The sequence below is a fragment of the Phacochoerus africanus genome, chromosome 15 (genome assembly GCF_016906955.1).
Source record: "Phacochoerus africanus isolate WHEZ1 chromosome 15, ROS_Pafr_v1, whole genome shotgun sequence".
In the NCBI taxonomy this organism is placed as follows: Eukaryota; Metazoa; Chordata; class Mammalia; order Artiodactyla; family Suidae; genus Phacochoerus; species Phacochoerus africanus.
Window position 1 is genome coordinate 125,038,965 of NC_062558.1, and position 22,928 is coordinate 125,061,892.

Consider the following 22,928-nt stretch of genomic DNA (forward strand, 5'->3'; position numbering starts at 1 on the left):
GGGTTGAACCTTGAAAATGTTATGCCAAGTTAAAAGAAGCCAATCACAAGCACCTCCATGCATAGTATGTAATTCTATACATAAAGAGTCCAAGATAGGAAAGAAAATCAGTTGTTGCTTAGAGCTGGGGGAGGGGAAGGGAGTGAACGGAGGATAATGGGGGGACAGCTAAAGGGGACGGGGTCTTTTTTTGAGGTGATGAGATGTCCTAAAGTTGACTGTTTGCACGTATCTGTGAATATGCAAAAAAAAAAAAAAAAAACCTCACTGAATCGCAGGCTTTAAATGATGAACTGTATGGTATGCAAATGATATCTTGATAAAGCTGTAGAATTTTAGGGAAAGCCTTTCTAACTATGAGCAAAATCCAGAGCCATAAAAGGAGATAAATTTGACCACACACATACAAAAAAATCCTACTTTAGAAAAGTAAACCTAAAAGCAAGTCAAAAGACAAGACGCTGGATGGGTGGAGGGGGTGCACATTTGCAGCTCATATCCAAAGGGTTAATTTTAACATATATAAAAAGTGCCTACAAAATTAATTTTAAAAGATGAATAACCCAATAGAAAATGGATACACACACATACAAATGGGTTTGTTTTTTTTTTTAAGGGCCGTACCCAAGGCATATGGAAGTTCCCAGGCTAGGGATCCACTTGGAGCTACAGCTGCTGGCTTACACCATAGTCACATCAGATCTGAGCCATGGCTGTGACCTACACCACAGCTCATGGCAACACCAGAACCTTAACCCACTGAGCGAGGCCAGGAGTCAAACCCGAAACCTCATGGTTCCTAGTCGGATTTGTTTCTGCTGTGCCACGACAGGAACTCCATACAAATGGCCTTTAAACACAAGAAGATGTTCAACTTCCCATATAATAAAAGATAAATACCATAGAGAGATACCTTTGGCCACTCGGATAGGAAAAGATGAAAAAGTGTAATAATACATTGTGTTGATGAGGATGTAGGAAAATAGATACTCTGACACTTTGCTGATGAGAGTAAAACAAACACAGCTTCCCAGGAGGGCATCTGGCACTAACCAAATTGTAAATGCATATATCCTTCAACCCAGCAATTCTGCTCCTGAGATGATATCTTTCATGTGTGTGAAATGACCTGTATGCAAGTAAATTCGTGGGGGCATGGCTTGTTATAGCAAAAGATTGGGGAAAAACTTAAATGCTTAGCAAGGATATAAATGTGCAATGTCCACATAAAGGAAATACTTGACACATTTCAAAGAAATAAAGCAGCCGATCTATCAGAAATGAGCTCCAGAAAACATTCTTAACTTAAATAAAAAGGTGAGCAGTGGGTATGCTCCATTTGGGGAAACAGGACATTATGTCTACACAGTTGCTTACATATGCATTCTTTTTTGAAGGGTATATAATATTCTGTTTGTTAACGGTGGCAATACTTGCTTCCAGCAAAGGAAAGTGAGTGAAAGAGGACATGAGGGGAGTTTATTTTTTACTGGACCCTTTTGTTTTTTTAAACTATTCCATGGGGGTTGGAAAGGAGAGAGAAAAGGGATAGGGATGAGGGGAGGGAAAGAAGAAAAGGAAGAAAGAAGTGAGGGAGAGAGTAGGGGAAGGAAGGAAAGAAAAAGGAGGGAAGGGATTTAGGATTCCTAAAGAGAGGAAATAAAATATTTGGTGGATATATCCTTGACAGATATGACCACTGAGGGTGGAATTCTAGGGATTTTCACATTATAAATTTCTGCTATATATGCATATTCGATAATAAGCATGTATGACTTTTGCCACCAAAAAACAGATGTAAAATTGGGAGTTCCCATTGTGGCTCAGTGGTAACAAACCTGACTAGTATCCATGATGACATGGGTTCGATCCCTGGCCTTGCTCAGTGAGTTAAGGATCCATCATTGCCACGAGCTGTGGTGTAGGTGGCAGACATGGCTCAGATCTGGCATTGCTGTGGCAATGGTATAGGCCTGCAGCTCCAATTCGACCTCTAGCCTGGGAGCTTCCATATACTGTGGGTACAGCCCTAAAAACCAAAAAAAAAAAAAAAAAAAAGAAAAGGAAAGAAAAGAAAAAAAGTAAAATAATTATGTAGAACTCCTTACAGAGTGAAACAGTAGTTTGAAACATGTGGCTGCTGTTTATACTATTTTAAATTATTTAAAGTAACTCCATGGGAAACAAGTGAAAATAACAAAAAGGAAAAACTGAGTTTGCCCAGTTGAGCCCCTGTATCGTGGGCTTGGAAAGCTGACCTTTTCTTTTTCGTCCTGAAAAATTAGCAGACACACAAGCGCAGCGGGGGAGGGAAGCAGAACTTGGTGGGAGGGGGTCTTGCGGACGTCCAGCCTGAGGCCAGCAGCACCTAGATACCTACTCCCAGCTCCAAGGCCAGAAGTCCTCACTGGCTCTGCCCAACTCACCCCCAAATCTCTTTTTCACCATCATCCCTTCTGACCTGGTTACAGGAAGAATGAAGCAGCTATAGATCCAGGTGAGAAGCCAGGGTCAAGTTCAAGAGCTCAAGCTCTTCATCTCTCTTAGCCTCTGTCCATCTAGAGAAACATGCTCTGCCCTAGAAGGACTAGACCTTCTAAAACTCAGTGCTCCTATAGCGACTGCAGAGGGCTTTGCAGATGTTTCGAGGGGGAAAGCCAGCATCCTGTAAGTCACCTTCTAGAAGGTGGAACCATTCACTGATTTTTCGGGGCCTTTCTCGGCAGCCATGTATCTCATCCTTTTCTGTTTCTTGCTGCCGTCAACCTCTCTATCACCAAGGCTGTTGGGGGCCTTCCTTGCTGAATCAATGGCTTCTTGTCTGTGGTCTTGACCCAGCTCCAAGTGATGAACCAACTTCATTGGGAGCGTCTGCTGAGGGCTCTCTGAGAAGGGCCATTGTTCACCCCACACTTGTCCAAAGCCTCCATTTAGGGCTGGCTGGGAGCGTGGAGGGAGGCCATTCATCACACGGAACACTTGCCAACAAAGGAGAGACAGCTGTTGGGCTCCAAGGGCGTGTGGCTGAACGTTGCCTGCAGTGAGATTTATTTTTCCAAAGGAGAAGCTCCCCACTTATCTTTTCTTCTTCCAAACTATAAGACAAGGGGAAGGGCTTAGCTTCCCCCTTACACATCAGAGTCCATGGTCACCCCACTAATCACACAGGGTGCAAGGCCTCCCGCAGAGTGTGCACGCCTTGCACACACACCTGCCTCCAGACCCACAGACAGAAGTGGCCAGGTCACACGAGCCGTGCCCCATGGCCAGGGACCATGCCATGCTCTCTGGCAGTGCCAGGTCCACACACCCAGCAGGGACTCCTGAAGGCGGGTTGAAAGCGGCAGCTGGAAAACTGGACAGAAACTCCCGGGAATCACCAGGAAGAAAGGGAATGCCTGCTTATGCGCACTTTTTGCCCATGTTAGGGCCGATACGACCAGCCATGGAGACAAGACAGGGAAAGAGGGAACAGAGACTCACATACACCAGCCCAAGGAAGTGCTGACTGGGTCCCACGTGGAGCATGAGCAACTGGGGCCAGATGTGATCAACACACACCAGCTTCCTGGGGCGGGGTGGTAGATGAGGTAGGTGTGAGTGGGAAGGGCGGAGGGACAGGAATGCACATTCCCTGTCATAGAGAACAGCAGCAGCACAGGCAGGGCCAGGCCATCTGGGGACACAACAGGGGGACAGGCACACTGAGAAGCCTGCTTTAAAGGCAAGGCTGTTTCATCAGCCAGGGCTCTCTTTAGGGACGGCCAAGCCTCAGCTGTGAGCAACGTAAGGGAATCCTCCTCCCCACCCAAAAGGACACACAAAGATGGTAAACTGCCACCCGGAGACGCAATGCCCTAATTAACATCAGATTCCAGTGTGGCTGCTGGTCAGGTTTGAAATCATTTGAAGATGGAGATCATGTCTAGCTTGATCAAGCCACACCAAGCAGCAGAATGTGCTCTAGCATCCGATGGAACCGGGTTTGGATCCTGCCGGATTGGCTGTGAGCTCTTGCTTGGGCTACCTCTGGCCTTAATATCTGGCTTCAATTTCCTCTATCCACAGAATAAGGATAATAATGTTTACTGCTGGATTCCTGCCTCCCCACCCCCACCCCCAATTCTGATTCTGGAATAGGATGAAAGTGTCTGATGGAAAAGCTCTGGGAAGCCTTTTATTAACATTCTTAGCCCAGCCTAACTCAGGGGACAAGTCTCTGCATTCCTGGGGACGGCTCCCCTGAGCAAAGCAATGCCAAGAATGTCGTTGAAAGATTCTAAGATGCTTTTCCTATCAGAACTCTCCCAGGTATGCACTTCCCCAGGGAGGAAGGGGAGGGGGAGAGCTAGGAGGTCAGGTTCTCACTGCCACCTGCCCGGAGGATGTCAGGATTAAATGAGATGGTGAGAACCAAATGCCCAGGGGAGAGAGGCTACTGCTAAGCCTGTGAACACGGCCACTACCAGATGTGGGCAGCAAGGCTCACACTCGGCTGAGAGTCCAAAAACGCCTGCTGGTAGAAGCTGCTTCCTAGTCAGCAGCTGTGTGACAGTTAAGCTTAATGGCTCAGACCCTCAGCCTGTGGACAAAACAGCCATCTCAAGACTTCGGATGCATCTCACTGGGATGTTTGTGAAGATTAAAAATGGCACATATATTGAAATAAGAAGTAAAAGAGACTGGTATCATTATTTTTCATAATCACTCCTTTTGTTTTTTTTTTTTTTAGGGTGACACCTGTGGCGCATGGAGGTTCCCAGGCTAGGGGTTGAATCGGAGCTGCAGCTGCTGGCCTATACCAGCCAGAGCAACTCAGGATCTGGGCCACGTCTGCAACCTACACCACAGCTCACAGCAATGCCAGATCCTTAACCCACTGAGCGAGGCCGGGGATCGAATCCTCATCCTCATGGGTACTAGTCAGGTTCTTAAACTGCTGAGCCATGACTGCAACTGCTCATATTCACTCTTGATGCTCCACTTAATGTTAAGAAGGTAGCAGCTGTAGATCGAGGAAGATGAAGAAAAGCAGGGTTGATGGGTGAGGAGCTCTCCCCTAAAGGGAGGCAGGAGAGGCTGGATGAGCACATCCCGGGCTGCCCAGCCCTCCCCAGGGAGAGCTGCCTGGAGGCCAGCATTCCCTGTGCCCAGCGGGACCCCACTGCCAGGCCAGGGACCAGCAGCCTGGGGTGAGTGAGGAAAGCACCCCTAGAGCAACGTGTTTCCAAGCAGATGCTTTTGTAGGGTTGTGATGGGTACCTGGGCCATGCGGCACTGGTCCTGTGACTGTGCAGGGCTTATCACCCTGTGTGTCTCGCAGATGGACCCTCTGCATGGAAGGGTCCTTTGCCTGCAGGACCGAAATGAACTTCACCAGCCTGACCGAATCTCTTGCTGAGACTTCACTGCTGACTGTAATTCCCGCATCTAACTGCCCACCTCATCAGCCAATTTCGGACGTGATTCTATGCAAGAATAGATAGAATTCCCACGACCCAGAGAGCCCACCTTCTGGCCATAAATCCCCTAGGGTTGAGAACTGGTCAGGAACAACTAACAATGACTAAGGAAGCACGATGAACTTGCCTTTGCCTGCTATGCAATTCCCAGTCCAGCACTGAAATAATCCCCCTTTATACATGCTCTGTGCATTCCAGTTTTCCAAACGCTTTTATGCAAAGTTTTCCATAGATCTTCCCAACAAGCCTGGGACAGGAGTGGAGCGGTTACAGATGGGGAAAACTGAGGCTGGGGTGACAGAGGACTAATGAGGCACCATGGTCTCATACTAATGGGTTCAGAAACAGGAAACGGCTCTTCTATACGCCAATCAGCTTTCCCCTCCCCTGCACAGCCTTAATGGTGGTACGAGTAAATGCAGAGGTTTTAGGCATCAGAAATAAACATGGCAGATTGTGACAAATTCAGCCTACCATCACCTACTGCTACCCATAACTGGCCTTTTGGGGCTCTGATCCTGTGCTGAACCTACCAAGAAGCCCCAAGATTTCATTCAGCCCTTACAAACCTCTATGGAAGAGAACAATCAGCCCCTTTTAGGTGGAGCCGCTGAGGCTCAGAGAGGACACGTAATTATTCACCATCGCAAGTATCCAAGCTGGATCTGCCTGCAACTCTCAACCGTTACTGTATCCCCTACCATTGGCCCAGAGGGGGAATAAGGAATTCCCTGCCTCTTAAAGGGAGAAATAATTCCTGAGATGTTGGATGGTTCAGAGGTCAAAGAGCTGCTTTCTTTCCAGGGCTTTGCCTGATGGGAAGGAGGCAGCACCACCCTTTGGGAACACCAGGCAATAGTCCTACACCTGCCGCCAATGAGCTGTACACCTGCAGGCCTTCTCCCCGCCAGTCTCACCCTCAGAACCCCCTTCAGTACACTGTGTCTGGAGCACCTCAACTTCTTCAAAGAAGTATGAAGGAGAATATTCTTTTAGGATGTGCTTGATGTTTTCCTGCAGAATAAAGACTGGTGGTCACCCTCCCAGTTAGGAGGCAGTGGGTGTCTGGGAAGCTAAATTTCACTGCCTATAAAGTACTCTCAGAAAAAGATGCAAGCTCCCAGCTCACCCACCTCATCTCTCTCCACCCTCCCTGCTGCTAAGTTCTGCTCCCCCTCCCTAAATCCACACTATTCAAGACCTCAGAAGCTTTGCATCTGTTCTTCCCTCTGCCTGCAACTCCCAACCCTGGTTCTCCAAGCGGCAGGGTCCTCCTCATTTAGATCTCAACCCAAACGTCATCTCAGAGAGAACTTCCATGACGCCCCTGGTCCTCTTCCTGCCTCCACCCCTGCCAATTACTCTCACAACATCCTGCGATGTTACTACTACCTGAAATTATCATTTTTTCGAACTGTGCTTGCTTGCTCATGGTCTGCTTTCTTCCTCCAGAATATAAGCTCCTCTAAGACAGAAGCCCCCTTACCACTGTGCCCAGCTTGATCCCAACACCCAGTTGACACCTGGTGCTTGATGAAGCTTGAAAATTGCCTGTGGTGTGAACACCTGGAACTTTGCCTGCTACCAAGGGCTATTTACAGACCCCAGCAAGTTCATTACAAAATCACAAATCCTTCTAACTGGAAAGGACCCAGGGGCTGACACTTGAACTTAACAGAGGTGAAAATCTTTTATTTTTCCATCACTGAGGTATACCCATTCCAGTGGACCCAGGAATGGGGAACACTGGTCCAGAGACAGGGAGCAGAAACTGAACGTGGTCCCTCAACAGACATTTCAGATGAAGAACGGCTAGAAGAAAAAGACATCAGCGCATGAGAAAGAACGATGGGAAAACCATCGAACCGGCAGAGCCAAAATCAGGGCTTTTTCCATTTTCTAAAAACGTTAAGCATTAGTTCTTGGCTTTTATGCACAGTTGGATTTGCTGCCCGCCCGCTGAGCCACACCCAAAGAGTTAGCCCTTCTGCCCACGCTCGCAAGCCCCCAGGCAGCTCCAGGCCCCATCTCCCTGGCCCAGGCAACCTCAAAGAGCACACACTGGGCAGAGCAGAAGCAGGCAGTGGTCACCCCCCTAGTCCAAATGGCTCTTTACCACATACATCTTTGAATCTCAAGCAGACTTAAAAAAACCAACAAAAAAAGCCCCCAAAGGATAACAAGTATATTTCAGGTAGAAATAAAGATGGAAAGAAAACTGCTAGGGGCCAACGTGCTCTTATTTGGATGCAGTGATGGGAGTGAATAGTCCCATCTCCTGGGTGGAGAGAAGCAAATATTAACTGCTGTACAGAGTCTAGCAACTTCATGTCCAGTCAATCAAGTACTAGAAAAATCCAATTCCAGTGCCCTCGACTCAATCTGATAAATCCTTGGAACATTGGTTCTTGGCCGTGACCTGTGTGTACATATCAGCAATGCAAACCCAAAGATGACGCCGGGACCCCAGAGTGGCTCAAGGTGACTGCAAAATACACAACTAGTAAAAGCTAGCTCTACCAGCCCAGGCTTATCTGAGGGTGGGTTACAAGCATCCCCTCCCCTGATGACCACAGAAAACTGCTAGTCCCTGCTGCAGTTCTAACAAAGCATTAGCTTTGGAGTGAATTGTCTGTGTGGTCTATTATCACCAGGGGCAAAGGGTCATGCACAGCCCACTGATTAGAAGAAAGAAAGTCACCTCCTCATTTATTCTTCCCCATGGTGGGGGTGGAGGGCTGCAGGAGATAGTGTCTGCCCACCCCCATCTCTGCACAGCACACGGCTTATGCTTCTAGTGTTGCCATCACAGTGCCAAATTCTGCTTTGAGTCAGATCTGTAGGCTTCTAGCATCAGCAACAGACTGTAAGCAAACTCTTACGAATTCCCTTTCATGCCCATAGACCATTCCCCGCTACCAACAGAGATGGTGGTCTCTCTATTACACATCTTTTTATTTGTATGTGTACTGCTTTGTGAATTTTTTTTTTTCTTTTTAGGGCCACACCTGTGGCATATGGAAGTTCCTGGGCGAGGGGTTGAGTTGGAGCTGCGGCTGCCACAGCAACAGCACATAGCCACAGCAACTCGGGATCCAAGCTGCATCTGTGACCTACACAGCAGCGCTGGATCCTTAACCCACTGAGCAAGGCCAGGGATCAACCCCGCACTGTGGATACTAGCCGGGTTCGTTTCCGCTGAGCAACAACAGGAACTCCTGCTTTGTGAATTTTTAATGTCCTTAAATGTGATTGTCAAATGTGCTATTCTGCTTCTTACCTTTCTGTCAGCACTATGTCTTAAAGAGCCATCTATGTTTCTGCGTAGACAGCTTCATCCATTGCTTCTACTGCTGCAGAATTTTCTAGAATGTGCGACCCCTGTCATGGGTCACTTACTCCCAGGTGACACCAAGAGCTTCCCACTCCCCATCATGACAAATAATGCTGCCAAGATCATCTTCAAACCTGCCCAGTGTGGCCCCATTCAGAAAGTTCTGTGTGTTCTGAGCACACTTGGTGCCCTGCAGCCCCTCCCTCCTGCCAGACTACCCGGTGCTCTGATAACTAAAGAGGAGCCCCAATGCCTCTTCAGGGGCTCCTTAGCATTTTGGAAGCTCTTTCACCTGTAAACTCCCATTCACACTCTTAATTCACCTTCTTTTCTGCTGAGATCTCTGCCTTTTCCTGGCCAGTGTGCAGGAGCTCCCTGTATATTCTAAATGTTAATTACCCCGACGCTTTGAGACCTTGTAAATCTCTCTCTCCTTTTGCCAGCTGCTTACTCCCTTTGCCCGGGGTGCTCTCTAATGAACAGAGCCCTTAACTTTGATGCAAACTTGGAAAACGTGAGGACAGCAACCGTTTCTCACATACGATTTCACACATGAGCGCTGACAACATATCATCCATGGAGTTAGGTGCTGTGGACACAAAGAGGAATCAGGGCTTTTGACTTTTGAGCTTTCAGCCTCCTAGAAACACTGACTTCCCATCAACTGTAACATGGACCCAATGACCACAGCGGGTCATGCAAGGTGTAGTGGGGGGTTAAAGGTTTCAGGGCATCAAAGTCAAGGCTGAGTGAGCCTTGATAAATGAGCCTGGCAGGCAGCTCTGAGGGGAGAACATTCCAGGCCAATGGAACAGCACTTGTAAAAGTCCAATATGGGGAACCACAAGGAACCCAGTATGGGGGGGGGGCATAGGACAAAGGAAGAAAGTCACAGAGGCTGGACAAATGGGAAGGGACCATGTGCAGAAGGAGCTCAGATTTTTTCTAGTACCATTCTTGCTCTCCCCACAGCCACTGGTGAGTTGCCTTAGACACTGCCTGCACCCAAGGAAGAGGGCCTGGTTCAGGTACCCTAAGAAGTCTGGGCTCACCTTGCTACACAGCAAGGTACTGAAGTCTCACAGAAACCCACAGACAGAATATTCTTGAAAGAAAAGGTTCATGAGCATTCAAGTTAAACACCCAAGGTGGATAAGAGACACCCATTGGACAGGTCTGGATTGTCCTGAATGACAGGAAGACGTCCCTTCCTGGCCTCCGCTAGAAGCAGTTCTGGCTGCTGCTCTTGCCTTGATGAAAGTTCCCAGCCACACAATTCCCCAACTGCCAGGGGTGCCTGCGCCGGAAATGTACCGAATAAAGTCGTTTAGTGACACAGCTGAATCCTACCCAAGACCCCAGCAGGATCTCTGCCAGCCAGCTGTTTCCTCCTGAATCTAAACCATTTTCACACTCAGCAATGGTAGTATTTTGCAGGGGGGGCAGGGGGGGAGCCATTTGCAGAGAATGTTTTACTCCAAGCTATGTAACGACCCTTATTTTTTCCAGCCAGAGAAGAAATCCATATGCACAGACACATGCCGGCCAAGTATGAAGGCACAGAGGAGGGCTGAGCAAGAAGCACTGAGGGATGGTTGGGGGTCCAAGGTCAAGGTGTCAAGGCTGAGTGAGCCTTGACAGATAAGCTTGGGATCTGGACGTCACTCCATCCCAGCAGAAGGTAGACTGTCACTATCTTCCAAGCTGCCTCAGGCTCCCCAGGGCGGAAGAAGCAATCTTGTAGGACATCAATCTTATCCTTTAAGGGCATTAGGGAAATAGCTTTAGGAAATTAAAAAAAAAAAAAAAAATGGTTCCGATTGTCACCCGATGCCTCCTTTCCTCTAAGACAGATCAGACACACACACACACGCACGCGCGTGCACACGTCCCAGTCATGCCTGACATCTGTGACATGAATGGTTGACCAGCTTCCTTCCCCTTCACTGGGGCCCCACCCGCTAGGTGTGTCAGGAGCCGCAAGGATGCAAAGGGGGTAAGCCAGACCCCAACATCTGTGTCCCCCACATGCCCCCAACTGATCAAAGGCATTTTCCAACACCATCCCTGTGATCACTTTGGCTCAGAGGTGACTGCCAGCTCCCCAGCTCGGGCCAGGGAGGTAATGAAGGGCCCGAGGCTGCCTGCACACTTCAGAGGCCTCCTGCTTGGACAAGAGGCTCCTGCCGGCCAGCTGCCATGCTCCCGTCAGGCATCCAGTGGTACTTGAGAAATGAGGCTGAAACTGACCCGGAGCTGGCCCTGGGGAGGGGGCCCCAGGTTCCCACCCAGAGAACACGGGCCTCCCTGCAGACGCGACAGCATGCGGGGCCCTTACCTCGGGGTCAGAGAAACAAACCCCCACATAAGAAGAGACTCACTCATGAAATAGAGCCCCCCGTCTTAGACACCGGGGGGGGGAGGGGGTGCAGGGCAGGGAGTTATGCTTGCAAAGGACTTGATCTCAAACGCTACAGACTAAATTCTCCCTGGGAGAACAGGACGCCCTTTCCCACTCTCGAGGGAACCAGTGCCAGGCGAGCCGGGAGTGACACCTGGATCCCATAACTCTCCGAGATTTGCTCCCAGCCTGAACTGTTTACAATTACATACCCCAAACCAGCATCGGATGGGCGGGAGATGGACGCTTGCCCATGGAGAAGCCGGGAGGTCAATGGGAAAAAATTATTTTAGTCCATGTGGAGCCTTCATGTTTGGAACGTTTCTCCAAACTATAGCAATGTTCTCATGCTCCCCTCCCCGTGCGGGTGCCAGGCCCTCCTCTGATGCTCATTTCCAGGGAGCTTGGGATGGCAGTGGGAGGAGCCCCCCCCCCAGGCCTGCTTCCTCCACCCCTCGGAGGTCAGTGGGCTACAGGCCATTTAAGGACCCACAGAGAGCGTGAGACCCCTCCTGGGAATCCCAGTCACTGTGACCCCTCACAGTAACCTGAGCCGGGTCAGGGGGAGGGACTGGCAAGGTCTCAGGCTTAGCACATGGCTCGGATCATGAGAGCTGGGGAAGGTGGCCTTCTTGGCAGCTGGCAGTGTGGAATGACAATTTGCAGGGCCTGATGGGGCATGGGGGAGGGGGGGGGCATGCCCAATAGATTTCACTCAGGCCTCCTCTTCCAGGAAGGAAGAAGCTGTTCCTTATCGGGCAGGGAGCACACCCCATTTCCCACGCTGTCTGAGGTCACTAGCTCCTCCTGGGGAAGCCTGAGATTCTAGCCTTGGCTGTTAGAAAGGAGAGCAGAGAGCTGGGACAAGGGGATACACTTTCTTTCTGGGTCTTTCTGGACTTAAGTTCCTGGGGAAAATCCTTTTTCTAAAGGGAGACCTGAACAGAATTGCCAGGGGAAAAAAAAAGTCAGAAAGTAGGAGAAAGTCAAGAGGAAGAGGGGAGTTCCCATTCTGGCTCAGTGGTAACAAGCCCAACGAGGATCCAGGAGGATGCAGGTTCGATCCCTGGCCTCGCTCAGTGGGTTAAGGATCCAGTGTTGCCTTGAGCTACGGTGTAGGTCGCAGACGCAGCTCAGATCCTGCATTGCTGTGGCTGTGGTGTAAGCTGGCAGCTGCAGCTCTGATTTGACCCCTAGCCTGGGAACTTCCATATGCTGCGGGTGTGACCCTAAAAAGACAAAAAAAAAAAAAGACAGAGAGAGAGAAAGAGAATAAAGGAATGAAAGAAGAGGGGGGAGGGAGGAGGGAGAGAGAGAAAAGGAGATGGGTGGGGGTGGGTAGAGAATGGTGCCTGTATGTGAAGCTATGCCTGTGATGGTTTTGTCATCAGCCTGACCTGCTTTGCCAGAGTCTAACTCTGGGGCATCTGGGATATTACTGACTTGAACCAGAGACAGGCTTCCACTGTCTCCAGTGAGACAGGAGTTTCACCCCAGCTCAGGTGCCTGCAGTGGCTCTCTCGGGAGATGCCCTAGGGCCCCAGGCACCTGGAGTTGTCACCAAGCACCAGGAGAACATACTGGCTCATCATACACACTGGGATCCTTAGCCACAACTCCAGTAATCTCATCTGCAGAGATCCCATCTCCAAAACATGCTAAAAGACATGTAAACCAACTCGGACTGTCACGGACCAGCCGCACTGCATCAGCCATTCAAACAGTAGAGGCGAGGCTGAGACTTGTGGCTGCTGCCCAAGTTCTGCCGTGTCACCACCCTTAATTTCCTTCCACTCGTGCAGGAAACTACCAAGCACAAGCCACAGGGGGCCTCTGTTAACAGAAGTCCTAGGGGTGGTGTCCATCGTCATGTCTTCAAAGAAAGTGCTAGAAGGGGAGGCCACAAAAGGCCTGACAATGCAAAGGGCAGTAGGATGGCAACCCTCTCAAGCTCATGAGAAGTCTGGGATTGTTAGTGAGAACATTTGCCCCAAGGAGACCCAAGAGCGTGAAGATGAAGATAAGATGCCCCAAGCAAGCCCTCTACCCAATAGGTCCCAGCCCCAGCATCAGGGCCACCGGGCACCCTCGCAGAGTTTCTTCCCGAAGGCTCATATTTGAATTTTAGTAAATCAGCTCAATATGTTCTAGGACTGTGGGTATTAAATAAAAGAAGCCAGTGAAATCGTCAAACAATAAGCTCATTCAATACAATCTTTTTTTTCTCCCCCCATCTGGGGACTTGAATAGAGTTAATATGAATAAATCCTGTTGTGTGAAAACTGGGGGAGAAGAAAAGGCGGGGGGCGGAGGATGGAAGGAAATGGCACGATTCCCACTTGTTGGTCTAAGAGGAAGACTGAGACCCAGACAGTCCCCAGAACCCCAAAAAATGCCAGCGTGCCAGGGTAGCCTGGGGAGATGGTGGCAACAGGTTGGCAGTCCAGGTACGGAAGTGTCTGGAATTTCCCCACCCATGTACACCCAACTTCTCCTCTGCAGCCCTCAAATGAGTGCTCATGCTTGTACCCAACCTAGAAGTGGGCCCTTGGGCTGGCCCTTCCTCGGGGGACCCGCCACAGGCCAGGCTTGACCCGGCATCAGGGAAAATTCACAGCAAATATGCACAAAAACTGCTCCCTGCCTCTTCCCCATCCCCCGCCACTGTCCTCCAACAAAGACAATTAGAACTGAGGACTGCCATTATTCTATTATTATTCTGCTATTTTTCAGCAATTCTTCCTGGATATCCCCCAAACAGGTGGAACGGACTTGCCTTTCCAAGCATCCTGGACATACTTATGATTAAGAAGAGTGGCAGGTGTGAAAGTCTGGGTCATTGATTCAGAGTTGAAAATCATCTGCGCCCGTACAGTCCTCATGGATGGAGGACCTTCCAACCCACTGTACTTAAGGGAGAAGACACAGATCCTTTAAGATCCAGCTGCCCGGGGCACAGAGCCAGACACGCATCACTGGAAGAACAAGCCAGTTCAACATGGGGTGGGGGGTTGGGAGCCATTAAGCTCTTCAGATCCCATGAGGACCACCAGAATGATGCTTCCTCCTTCTCTTGGAACCCCGAAATATCCCAAGTCCTGGGCTGGTGAGCAAAGGCTGGTTTTTCCCTGCCTGGAAACGGGAGGGCTGATCCCTTACCTTATATGGGATTGGGTGCAGGATTTTGCAAAATCATGCATTCTCCCTCCCTCGAAATCCGTCCTAGCTAGCACAGACACACAGGACTGCCAAAGACAAAGGGTCAGCCAGGAATACTCATGGGTACTCAATTCAATAACTTTATTGGTGACAAAATAAAAAACTTGCTGCAAGAAGGCTGCCCACGTCAATACAATAGCTATCCATGCGTGTGCAGCAGCAGCAGGATTCCCAGGGTAGGAGAGCTAATGCTTCAATATTCCGTGACCCTCCTGGGCACATCTGCTGCCTGGGCTTTAGGGGAACCGCTTTTCCTTTTCTCTGACTGGGGGAGAGCTTTCACCATCATCCTGTCTGTGCCCCACAGAAAAGTCTCTTGCATGGACGAGGGGACCACTGGTCTTTTTGTTTTGCTCTAAAATTCTTGCTCACCCTCTTCGGCTGCACCTCCAGGTGGCGGCAGGCATGACCATACCAAGACCTCAGGTTCTATTTACAACCTGTGATGACCAACCGCACGCTGGATGGATTCTTCATCTAGACCACAGAGTCACCAACAGCGAGGGTTTGTTTTAAAGTCAGTTTTCAGGAGGTATAACTTACACACGGGGAAAAAAAAACAAAAAACAAACAAACAAACAAAAAAACCACTGCCCAGTTGACTGCATGCTTCTGTGTTTTCACAAACACCTAGAGCTGTGTCACTGTCACCACCATAAAGATTCCAAAAAGGAAGATTCCTATCATTTTAGAAACTTCCCTCCATGCCCCTTTGTGGTGAACCCCTTGTCCCAGCAATGAATGACCTGTTTTCTTTTCCGACAGTTTTTACCTATTTCAGAAAGTCACACAAATGGAATCATACAGTGTATAGGCTTTTAGAGTCTGGCTTCTCTCCCTGAGGATACCAGTGTGAATCACTTGTCATTAGTTACAAACTGCTAGTTTTATTTATTTATTTTTTTGTCTTTTTGCTATTTCTTGGGCCGCTCCCGCGGCATATGGAGGTTCCCAGGCTAGGGGTTGAGTCAGAGCTGTAGCCACCAGCCTACGCCAGACCCACAGCAACGAGGGATCCGAGCCGCGTCTGCAACCTACACCACACTCACGGCAATGCCGGACCCTTAACCCACTGAGCAAGGGCAGGGACCGAACCCGCAACCTCATGGTTCCTAGTCGGATTCGTTAACCACTGCGCCACGACAGGAACTCCACAAACTGCTAGTTTTAAAGCTTTGGACTTTTGCTTTCTTGTCAGAGATGAAATAATTGGCTCTAGTTCACCTTTGCTATGGAGTAACCACATTTTTGATTTAAGGCCTTTGAATAAAGCCGAGGCGTGGGAACAGGGTGACGCACCACCTCGGGTCTGCCTGGGACTAAGAGATGTCCTGGGACCTGGCCCTTTGAGTGGCAAAGCCAGGACAGCCCTAGGCAAACTGGGACAGTTGGTCGGCCTCCCTTGGAAAGCCACCTCCAAGGACAGGGACGCGCGTCGCTCTGCTCCGACTCCTTCTGGAAGCAGCAAGCCACTCTCTGAGCTCACAGCTACCCATCCTCCTTCCGTTTAACCAGGAGCAGAAGGCCAATCTGCAACCTGCTGGGGCCATGCTCCTGGGCAGAGCTCACCACACTGCATGGGCTTGCTGGTTTTGAAGTCCCTGGGAGGGGCTCTAGGAAGTGAGAACTCAGGGGTCTGCTTAGAAAACAGCAGAGCAGGGCTTCTGTTGGTGTCTGTGCCCTTGTCTGCTCCCAGGGAGACCTGACATGAAAACACGCTGGGCTCAACCTGCCTTTGCACCACGCAGCGTGGTGATGCCTGCTCCTACTTTTTCTAGATATTCTTTGACCTCTCCCTCTCAGTGGGGTTTTTTGTTTTTTTTTTTTTTTGGTTAGTTTTGAGACTAACTAGGGAGAAGGTGAGAGCCACGTGACAGAAAATTAGCAGAGCTTGATGCTCTTGTTAGAAGTTCAGGGCCTCTCCCATATGTAAACTTACTGAGCCATCAGAGAAATTCCTTGCCCATTTCCTTTCTAGCTGACCTCGGGGTGGGGTGGGGGGGATGGTTACAGAGATGCTCTGAGAAGCCAGGCTGCCTGGGAACAGGCTGAGCAGCCCCAATAGCTTCGTAAAGTGTGTGATGGGCATAACTGGTACCCACGTTAATTGTGAGGACCACCCATGCCCCCGAGGATGGCAGGAACCGGTGGGGTCAGAACCACGTTGTAGCAGTTTCAGGGTACTGCTCCCTGAATTAACATAACATTACCCCTTATAAGTACAGCACGGTAGCTCTCACAAGTTATTCCACCAAGCGGCAGTTAGTAATCATTATCCTCACTTGCACAGATGAGGAAACAAGGCCCAGAGAGATTAAGTGACTTGCCCAAGGTCGCACAGCAAGTTAGTGCCAAAGGCCAGATTAGAACCCTGAGCCCCAAGGTGCCCAGGCCGCCGGCGGGCAGCTCTATGAGATCCCTCAGCCATCAGTCCAGAGCATGGGCAGAGCCAGGTCTGCACCCTCGGGAGCCGTGGAGGCCGGGTGAGCTGCTGCAGAGGGCACAGGCAGGCTCATACTCACAGGCAGAAACCTGCAGCATCCTTCTCTGCACCACCAGACAGCAACACCCCTGTGCTGGAACAGACAGAAACAAGGCTCAAGTTGGGAAAGCCACGGGCGGCCACTGTGGGCCTGCATCTCCGCTTCTGGAATCTGGCTTTGAGATCCTGCCTCCTTTCCCTTTGTGACCCAGGTCGGCTCTCGAGGACAGAACTGGGAGACGAGAGGCTCTTGTTGCCTGGGATGCATTCATTCACTCATTGACCCCCATCATGTCCAGGGCACTTACTCTATGCCTGGCAGGGCCCTAGGGGCTGAGGAGGATGGACCCTTGGAGGAGAAAGACATCCCTGGCTTGATCAGGTTTCAGGAGAAACAGACAAAGAGACAGATCACGGTAAGACAATGTGACTTTAATTCAACAAATATTTGTTGGGCCCTTACGATATGCTCTACCTAAAACAGGGGGGGAACTATGGAGCCACTCTGGGAAGGCTTCCTAGAGGAGGAGGCATGTGGGTCAAGTCCTGAAGATTGAGGAGAAGTTCACTGAGGGGCTAATCCCTTCCTGGCTAAAGGGACACGGATGAGGAAGGGGTCTGAAACTGCTTTGAGGACTTCTTTCTAAATCAGCCCTTGCTCATATGAGAACAGGAATTTTACCCTTTTGAAACCCAGTTCTCAGGGACTCCTTATCTTGTCTCTGACTGTCTGAGTGGTTCCTTAATCTCTTTAGGCCTCCGTGGACCTGTGTCTCCAACGGGAGTGAAAAAAGTCCTGTGTTTCAGAGAGTGGTTCCAGGCTTTGGAGAAAAGTCCTTGAGAAACAAATTCCTCATGCGGCCGATGGCATCCTCCTGCCACCGCTCGCCACTTACAACAGGAAATTGGTTGTATTTATAAGAATCACAAGCCTAAACTGGCCTCTGCTGGGCTACCCGCAGTCCCCCCGCCCCCATTCCCCTCTCTCCCCAAGTCACACATCCTCCCTCCAAGATTCCTCAGGGACCACAGGGCAAGTAGTGCAGAGGGTTGCTCATAAAGCCAATGAGCGAGCACTGGAGGTTATTTTCTAGATGAGGAAACCGAGGCCGTGGGTCTTCCGGTTCCCAAGCCGCTGCCTCTTCATTGCACCCCGACTGCTCTCAGCCTGGGCTCCTCCAGCAGACGTGCCATCCTCCCTGGGCTGGGGGAAAGTCTCCCTCCTCTGGATGACACAGTCTTTAGAGAAACATTTCCCACCATTAAAGGGATTTGGAAGAAAACTGGTGCAGCTTCCTCGGCTTTGAAGCGCGGTGGCCCCTCCTGGCCCTTTAATTGTGCTTGGAACCAGCCCAGTTCCCAGAGCTCCCGCCCCTTCAGAAGAGGGGAAGGGCCCAGAGCCCTCCTGGCCTTTCTGCACCAAAGGTGACCTCTCAGTTCTTGTTTCAGGCCATTTCATTGCCAAAGCATCAAGGGCTCCCACACAAAGAGCTTCAAAGCCAGGAGGGCTCAGGGTCAAGTACAACCATGAGCAAACCCTGAGCTTTGGATTCTGAAGCATCGCCTTTGAGACCGTGTTCCAGCAGAGTTCCCACAGCCTTTTAAAGCCTATAATAGCTTCAGGTGAGTGACATTAGATTTCTGCAGCTATCACACGATTTAGCTAAACCACATCAGGTGAGCATGGAGGGAGTATCATGCCACACTTGCTCTTAATTTTCCAAGCGAGGAAGGTGTGTATATAATTATCTTTCTTCAATAGCTCTCAGTGTTGGCTACTCATGAGAATCATCTGAAGAGCTTTAAAAACTAAAAGCCCTAAGTGGAACCCCTAGACCAATTAAATCAGAATGTCTTGGGTGGAGCCTCTATACAACCATACTTGTTAAAGCGCCCCCAATGGTTCCCACGGGTGACTAAGGTTAAAGAAGCACCGCCTTAAGTAGGACGTTAGCAGGGAAAAACCTGAACTCCCAGGCATGGGAAAACCACCCATACAGGTGATGTTTCCGAAGGCAAAATGAAGATCAACCCCGTTCATCTTTTAATTAATTTTTCATTTTCAGACCTTCCCTGACCACCGATCTCATGATTCCCATATAAGCTTTCAAGTATTTTTACTAGCTTGACTCTTTCCAGCTCACCTCCACCTTCCAGTGCCCTAGAATGAAGTGCCCTCTCCTGGGAATCAGGTGATCTGACTCAGAAACCAAAGAACACGGAAAAAGAACGATTATGCTTTCAACCAATTACTGTCATCCAAATTACAGTGACTATCTCACCCCTGCCTGTTTGGATCCAAGTGTGATGCAATTTCAGGAAGCTTTGGCGTGGATGTTCCAAGAGCAATCCACAGATAGTAGGTCAGTCACATTTGGCCCTGGACACATTCACCAGCTGGAGGAGCAGTAGGAACCAGAAGCCTTGACCATGTGGTGAGAGTTCAGCCAATGGGCTCACAGACAGTGATACAAGGATGCCCTTGGGAGATTCATAAATATGTAAACATCCAAGGATGGGAACCGACTCAAGGGACTTCAGAGGACTGAGCACAGCTTATACCACACCAAAGAGAATCAGGTACAAGAGATGGCAACTCTACCATCTCTTTCTAGGACAGCTCTTATAAAAGTCCCACGTCTTTGGGGAAGACAATCCACTTACTCTCTCCACCGCCACCTTGGTTTTGCTTAAGAGAAGCATGGCTGTCACAATGGCTCAGAAGGGATGAGGAGCAAGCCTGGAGATGTTTCTGCCTCACACACCAGGGAGTGGTCCAAACGCTCTTTACCTCCAGACACTTCTTTACACCTTACAGAGCAATGGAAAATCAGCCCAGAACCTACAGGTGATAGGCTCATTTTGGAGATGTACAGTACGTGACATGCAGGCGGGGGAACATGGAAAACAATTTCTCCTACAATTAAACATTTGAGACTCTGGAGCTGGTGATGAGGCGTTCTACCTATGTGGGAGGAGGGAGAGCTCAAAAAAATGGGAATTTAGAAACAGAAGGAGGTGTTTAAATAACAAATGTTAGAAATGTCACAAATAATTCTTTACGGTTTTTACATATGTTCTGAAAGCCCAAGTATACCCGGCTTTTCCATTTAATTTTGTTGTTCAGACCACCATACCTAGTCATTCCATAATTGTTCTATCTTCCAAAAAAAAAAAAAAAAAAAGCCCACAATCTCAGACCAGCAAGAGGAGACCACAGATAGTAGTATACTGGCTGATGGTTCAACATGCTTAATTTTGCACAGATCGACTTTCCAATTCTATGAGTATTCAAAGCACAACTCATCTTCTCAAGTGAATGCGGACGTCCACATCCTTCAGAGGCAAGGCAGGTGGGGCAAATCCCCAGATTCCTCAGCTGAAAGGTATAGTAAACACATCAGTAGGCCCTTCCCCAGTGAAACCTGCAGAGAAGATTTTTCTCCAGAATTAAGCACTAAAGGCTGAGTCGGATTAGCCTCTGCAATCCAGATAACTCTCAAATGCATCCACGTAGCACTCTGATTTACTGCAAAATGAGGAGGCAGAGACATGTGTTACCAAAAACACATCACACTGAACTGGAAACCAAATTTCTTCAGTTGGCAAAAAAAAAAAAAAAAAAAAAAACCTCTTCGGGATGGTGGAGGGTGGAAGGATTTTAAACTTTCAAAAGATTTACCAAGAAGACTTTTGCAGGTTAAGGGTCAAGTCAAAAGGTATTCATTTAAAAACTTTCTGATAACTGGGCACTGGGAAAGCCTATCCAGAGTGTCATCCTTTGCCCTAACTTAGCAAGATTAATATACTGATTTGAGAAAGTGCTTGCAAGCTGGACCGACAGTCAGGAGCTAACACGATTCAGGAAGGGCAGGCTCTGAGCTGGAAGGGACCCTCGGGGAGGCAACTCGAGTCTTGATTTCCCTGGGAGGGTCCCTCCCAAAGGGCAGGAGGAGGGGGGCCCAGTGGGGGAGGGAGCCGCAAACGGCCATTCTAGAAGGAGAGGGGCTGGGGCTTCTTCAACTGTTCTGAGACTACAGAAGGACGCATTGAGCCATTCAGGCACAAAACTGACGTGATCTACGCAGAATTTGAGGGGAAAAAAAAAAACAAAACTCAGAAATGTGAAGAGAGGCTCCAGAGAGGGTTCATAGGAAAAATTAAAAAAAAAAAAAAAAAAAAAAAAGGAAGGTTGCCAAAGAACTTAACCCCGTTTCCCCAGCTAGCTTCTGTGCTCTTGGCAAAGACCCTCCCTTTATACGTGAGGCCCTAAGATTTAGGTCTTTCACCCTCACCTATAACCAGGTGACCCAGAAGAGAAAAAAACAATGAGAAAAATCAAAAGATTCAGCTAGTTTAGGGAACTAGAGCCGATCCCCCAAAGTTTATGTCAGCTCAGAAACGAGAAACCACTGGGAGTGAGATGCCTTGGGAATCTGAGCGGTTCTCCTTTATTTCGCTCCCAGGGGAAAACAAATTTAGAAACAGTATTTCCTTTTGCAGGTTTGGCGGAGTCCAGGACAAGAAAGTGCAAGAAGCTTTCCCAAAGGAAAGGAGTTGGGGTGGGGGGTGGGCGTGCCCGCAGCGTCGCGCTTCAGGGCCAGCTCTTTAACCTTTTCCAAAAGCTGTGCAATCCAAGGCTTCTAGACACCAGCCCCAGGGCTCCGAGCAAGGGTGCGAGCCGGGCACAACCGGCACAACCCGGGCCGGCCCGCCCACCAGGGTTTGGCCAAGATTCCCCGGCCCAGGCCAAGTCTCTTAACTCGCCCAGCTGCGCACGACCTAAGCCCTCGGGCGGAGACGCGCTCCACCTGCCGGGCACCCCTCTCGGGCCCAGTCCCTGCACCCCGCCCCTGCTTGGGGGTAAGGGAACGGAGAAGGGCTCGGAGACAGACGGTTACCGGCGCGGCGGGACATAAGGGTGGTTCCACCAAGCCGAGAGCGGAGCTGCGCGCCCACTCTACCCCATCTAACCGCCCAAGCGCATCCCCTCGCAGGCTCTTTTTCGGCTGCTGCAGGAAGCCCTCCATTCCGGCTGGCAGCCCGGGTGAGAGGCCCCAGCAACCCGCCCCTTTGCCCTGCCAAGCAGCCCCGCACTGTTCTGACCTCACTGGGGAACTCCTCTGCCCCCAGCATATTTCCGAGACCGCCGAAGCGTGGGCGGGGGGGGGGGGGTCGGTGGTCTCTAAGCGCACCCCGGGTCCTCTAACAGGTGAGAAGCCTCGCCACGTCGACCCCTCAGCCTCCGCGCCAAGGAGGATCAAAGGGCCCGGGCCACAGCCTCCACCTAAGAGCCCGCTGGGCTGGCCCGCGGCGCCCCGGTGGCCGGAGTCTTCGGCCCAGGTCCGGGCTGGGCGGGGGCGGCCGGCCTTGCTCACCTGAGGCCTGGAGGGACGCGAGACGCTCGCAGTGACGCCCCCCGCTATCCCCAGCCCTGCTTTCCCGCGCCGCGAGAGGCAAGAAACGGGTGGAGGCTCCCCGCGCGGGGACCCGCGTCCTCACCTTTGAACCGCTCCATCGGGGCCGCGGCGTGCGCTCCTCGCGGCTCCGCTCCGGCGCTGCGCTCTCGGCCCTCGGCTCCGCGCCCAGGGCGGCCGCGCTGGCCCCTCCCCGTGAGGTCACGCTCGCGGCCGGACCTCCTGGCGCGGCCGCCGCGCCCGGGGCCCTCGGACCCGGTACCCGCCCGGAGCGCCGCCCACGCCGGGGAACTCCGCGGCAGACCCGACGGACAATCAGCGCTCAAGTCTGCGGCCGCCTGGCAGCTGCTTCGCGTTCCGGCCCCGGGGGCGGCGGGAGGGAGCGAGACCGGGACGTGCCCAAATCCTGGGGGAGGCGCGAGCTCGGGCGGGCCTACGAGAGCTGTTCTTCCAAGCGCCCGGCTGCAAACCCACTGCCTGGAGGGTGAGACTGAGGTCTGAGTCGCAAGGCGAGAAGCGCCTAGAGCGCCCCCTGTTTGAACTCTGGGTCCGCGCGCTTGTGCCGTGGCAGTCCTCAAGGAGGTGGGGGAGGGGGGGGGCTTGGGGATGGGGC

General features: G+C 50.7%; 1 protein-coding gene across 3 annotated transcripts in view; it reads right to left on the reverse strand.

Moving 5' to 3' along the window:
* The window catches only part of AFAP1L2 (actin filament associated protein 1 like 2), a 104,609-nt gene extending 82,078 nt beyond the window's left edge, over positions 1-22,531 (reverse strand). The window contains exons 1-2 of one of the 3 annotated variants that reach the window (XM_047760243.1): positions 22,401-22,481; positions 16,939-16,992 (exon numbers count right to left, since the gene is read on the reverse strand). In XM_047760243.1, coding sequence (XP_047616199.1) covers positions 16,939-16,992; positions 22,401-22,416 — 70 coding nt within the window. In that variant the 5' untranslated portion in view covers positions 22,417-22,481. Of the gene's footprint in view, positions 1-16,938; positions 16,993-22,400 lie in introns of all 3 variants that reach the window. The other 2 variants (XM_047760242.1, XM_047760244.1) reach the window with 2 other exon arrangements.
* Positions 22,532-22,928: the final 397 nt, after the last annotated feature.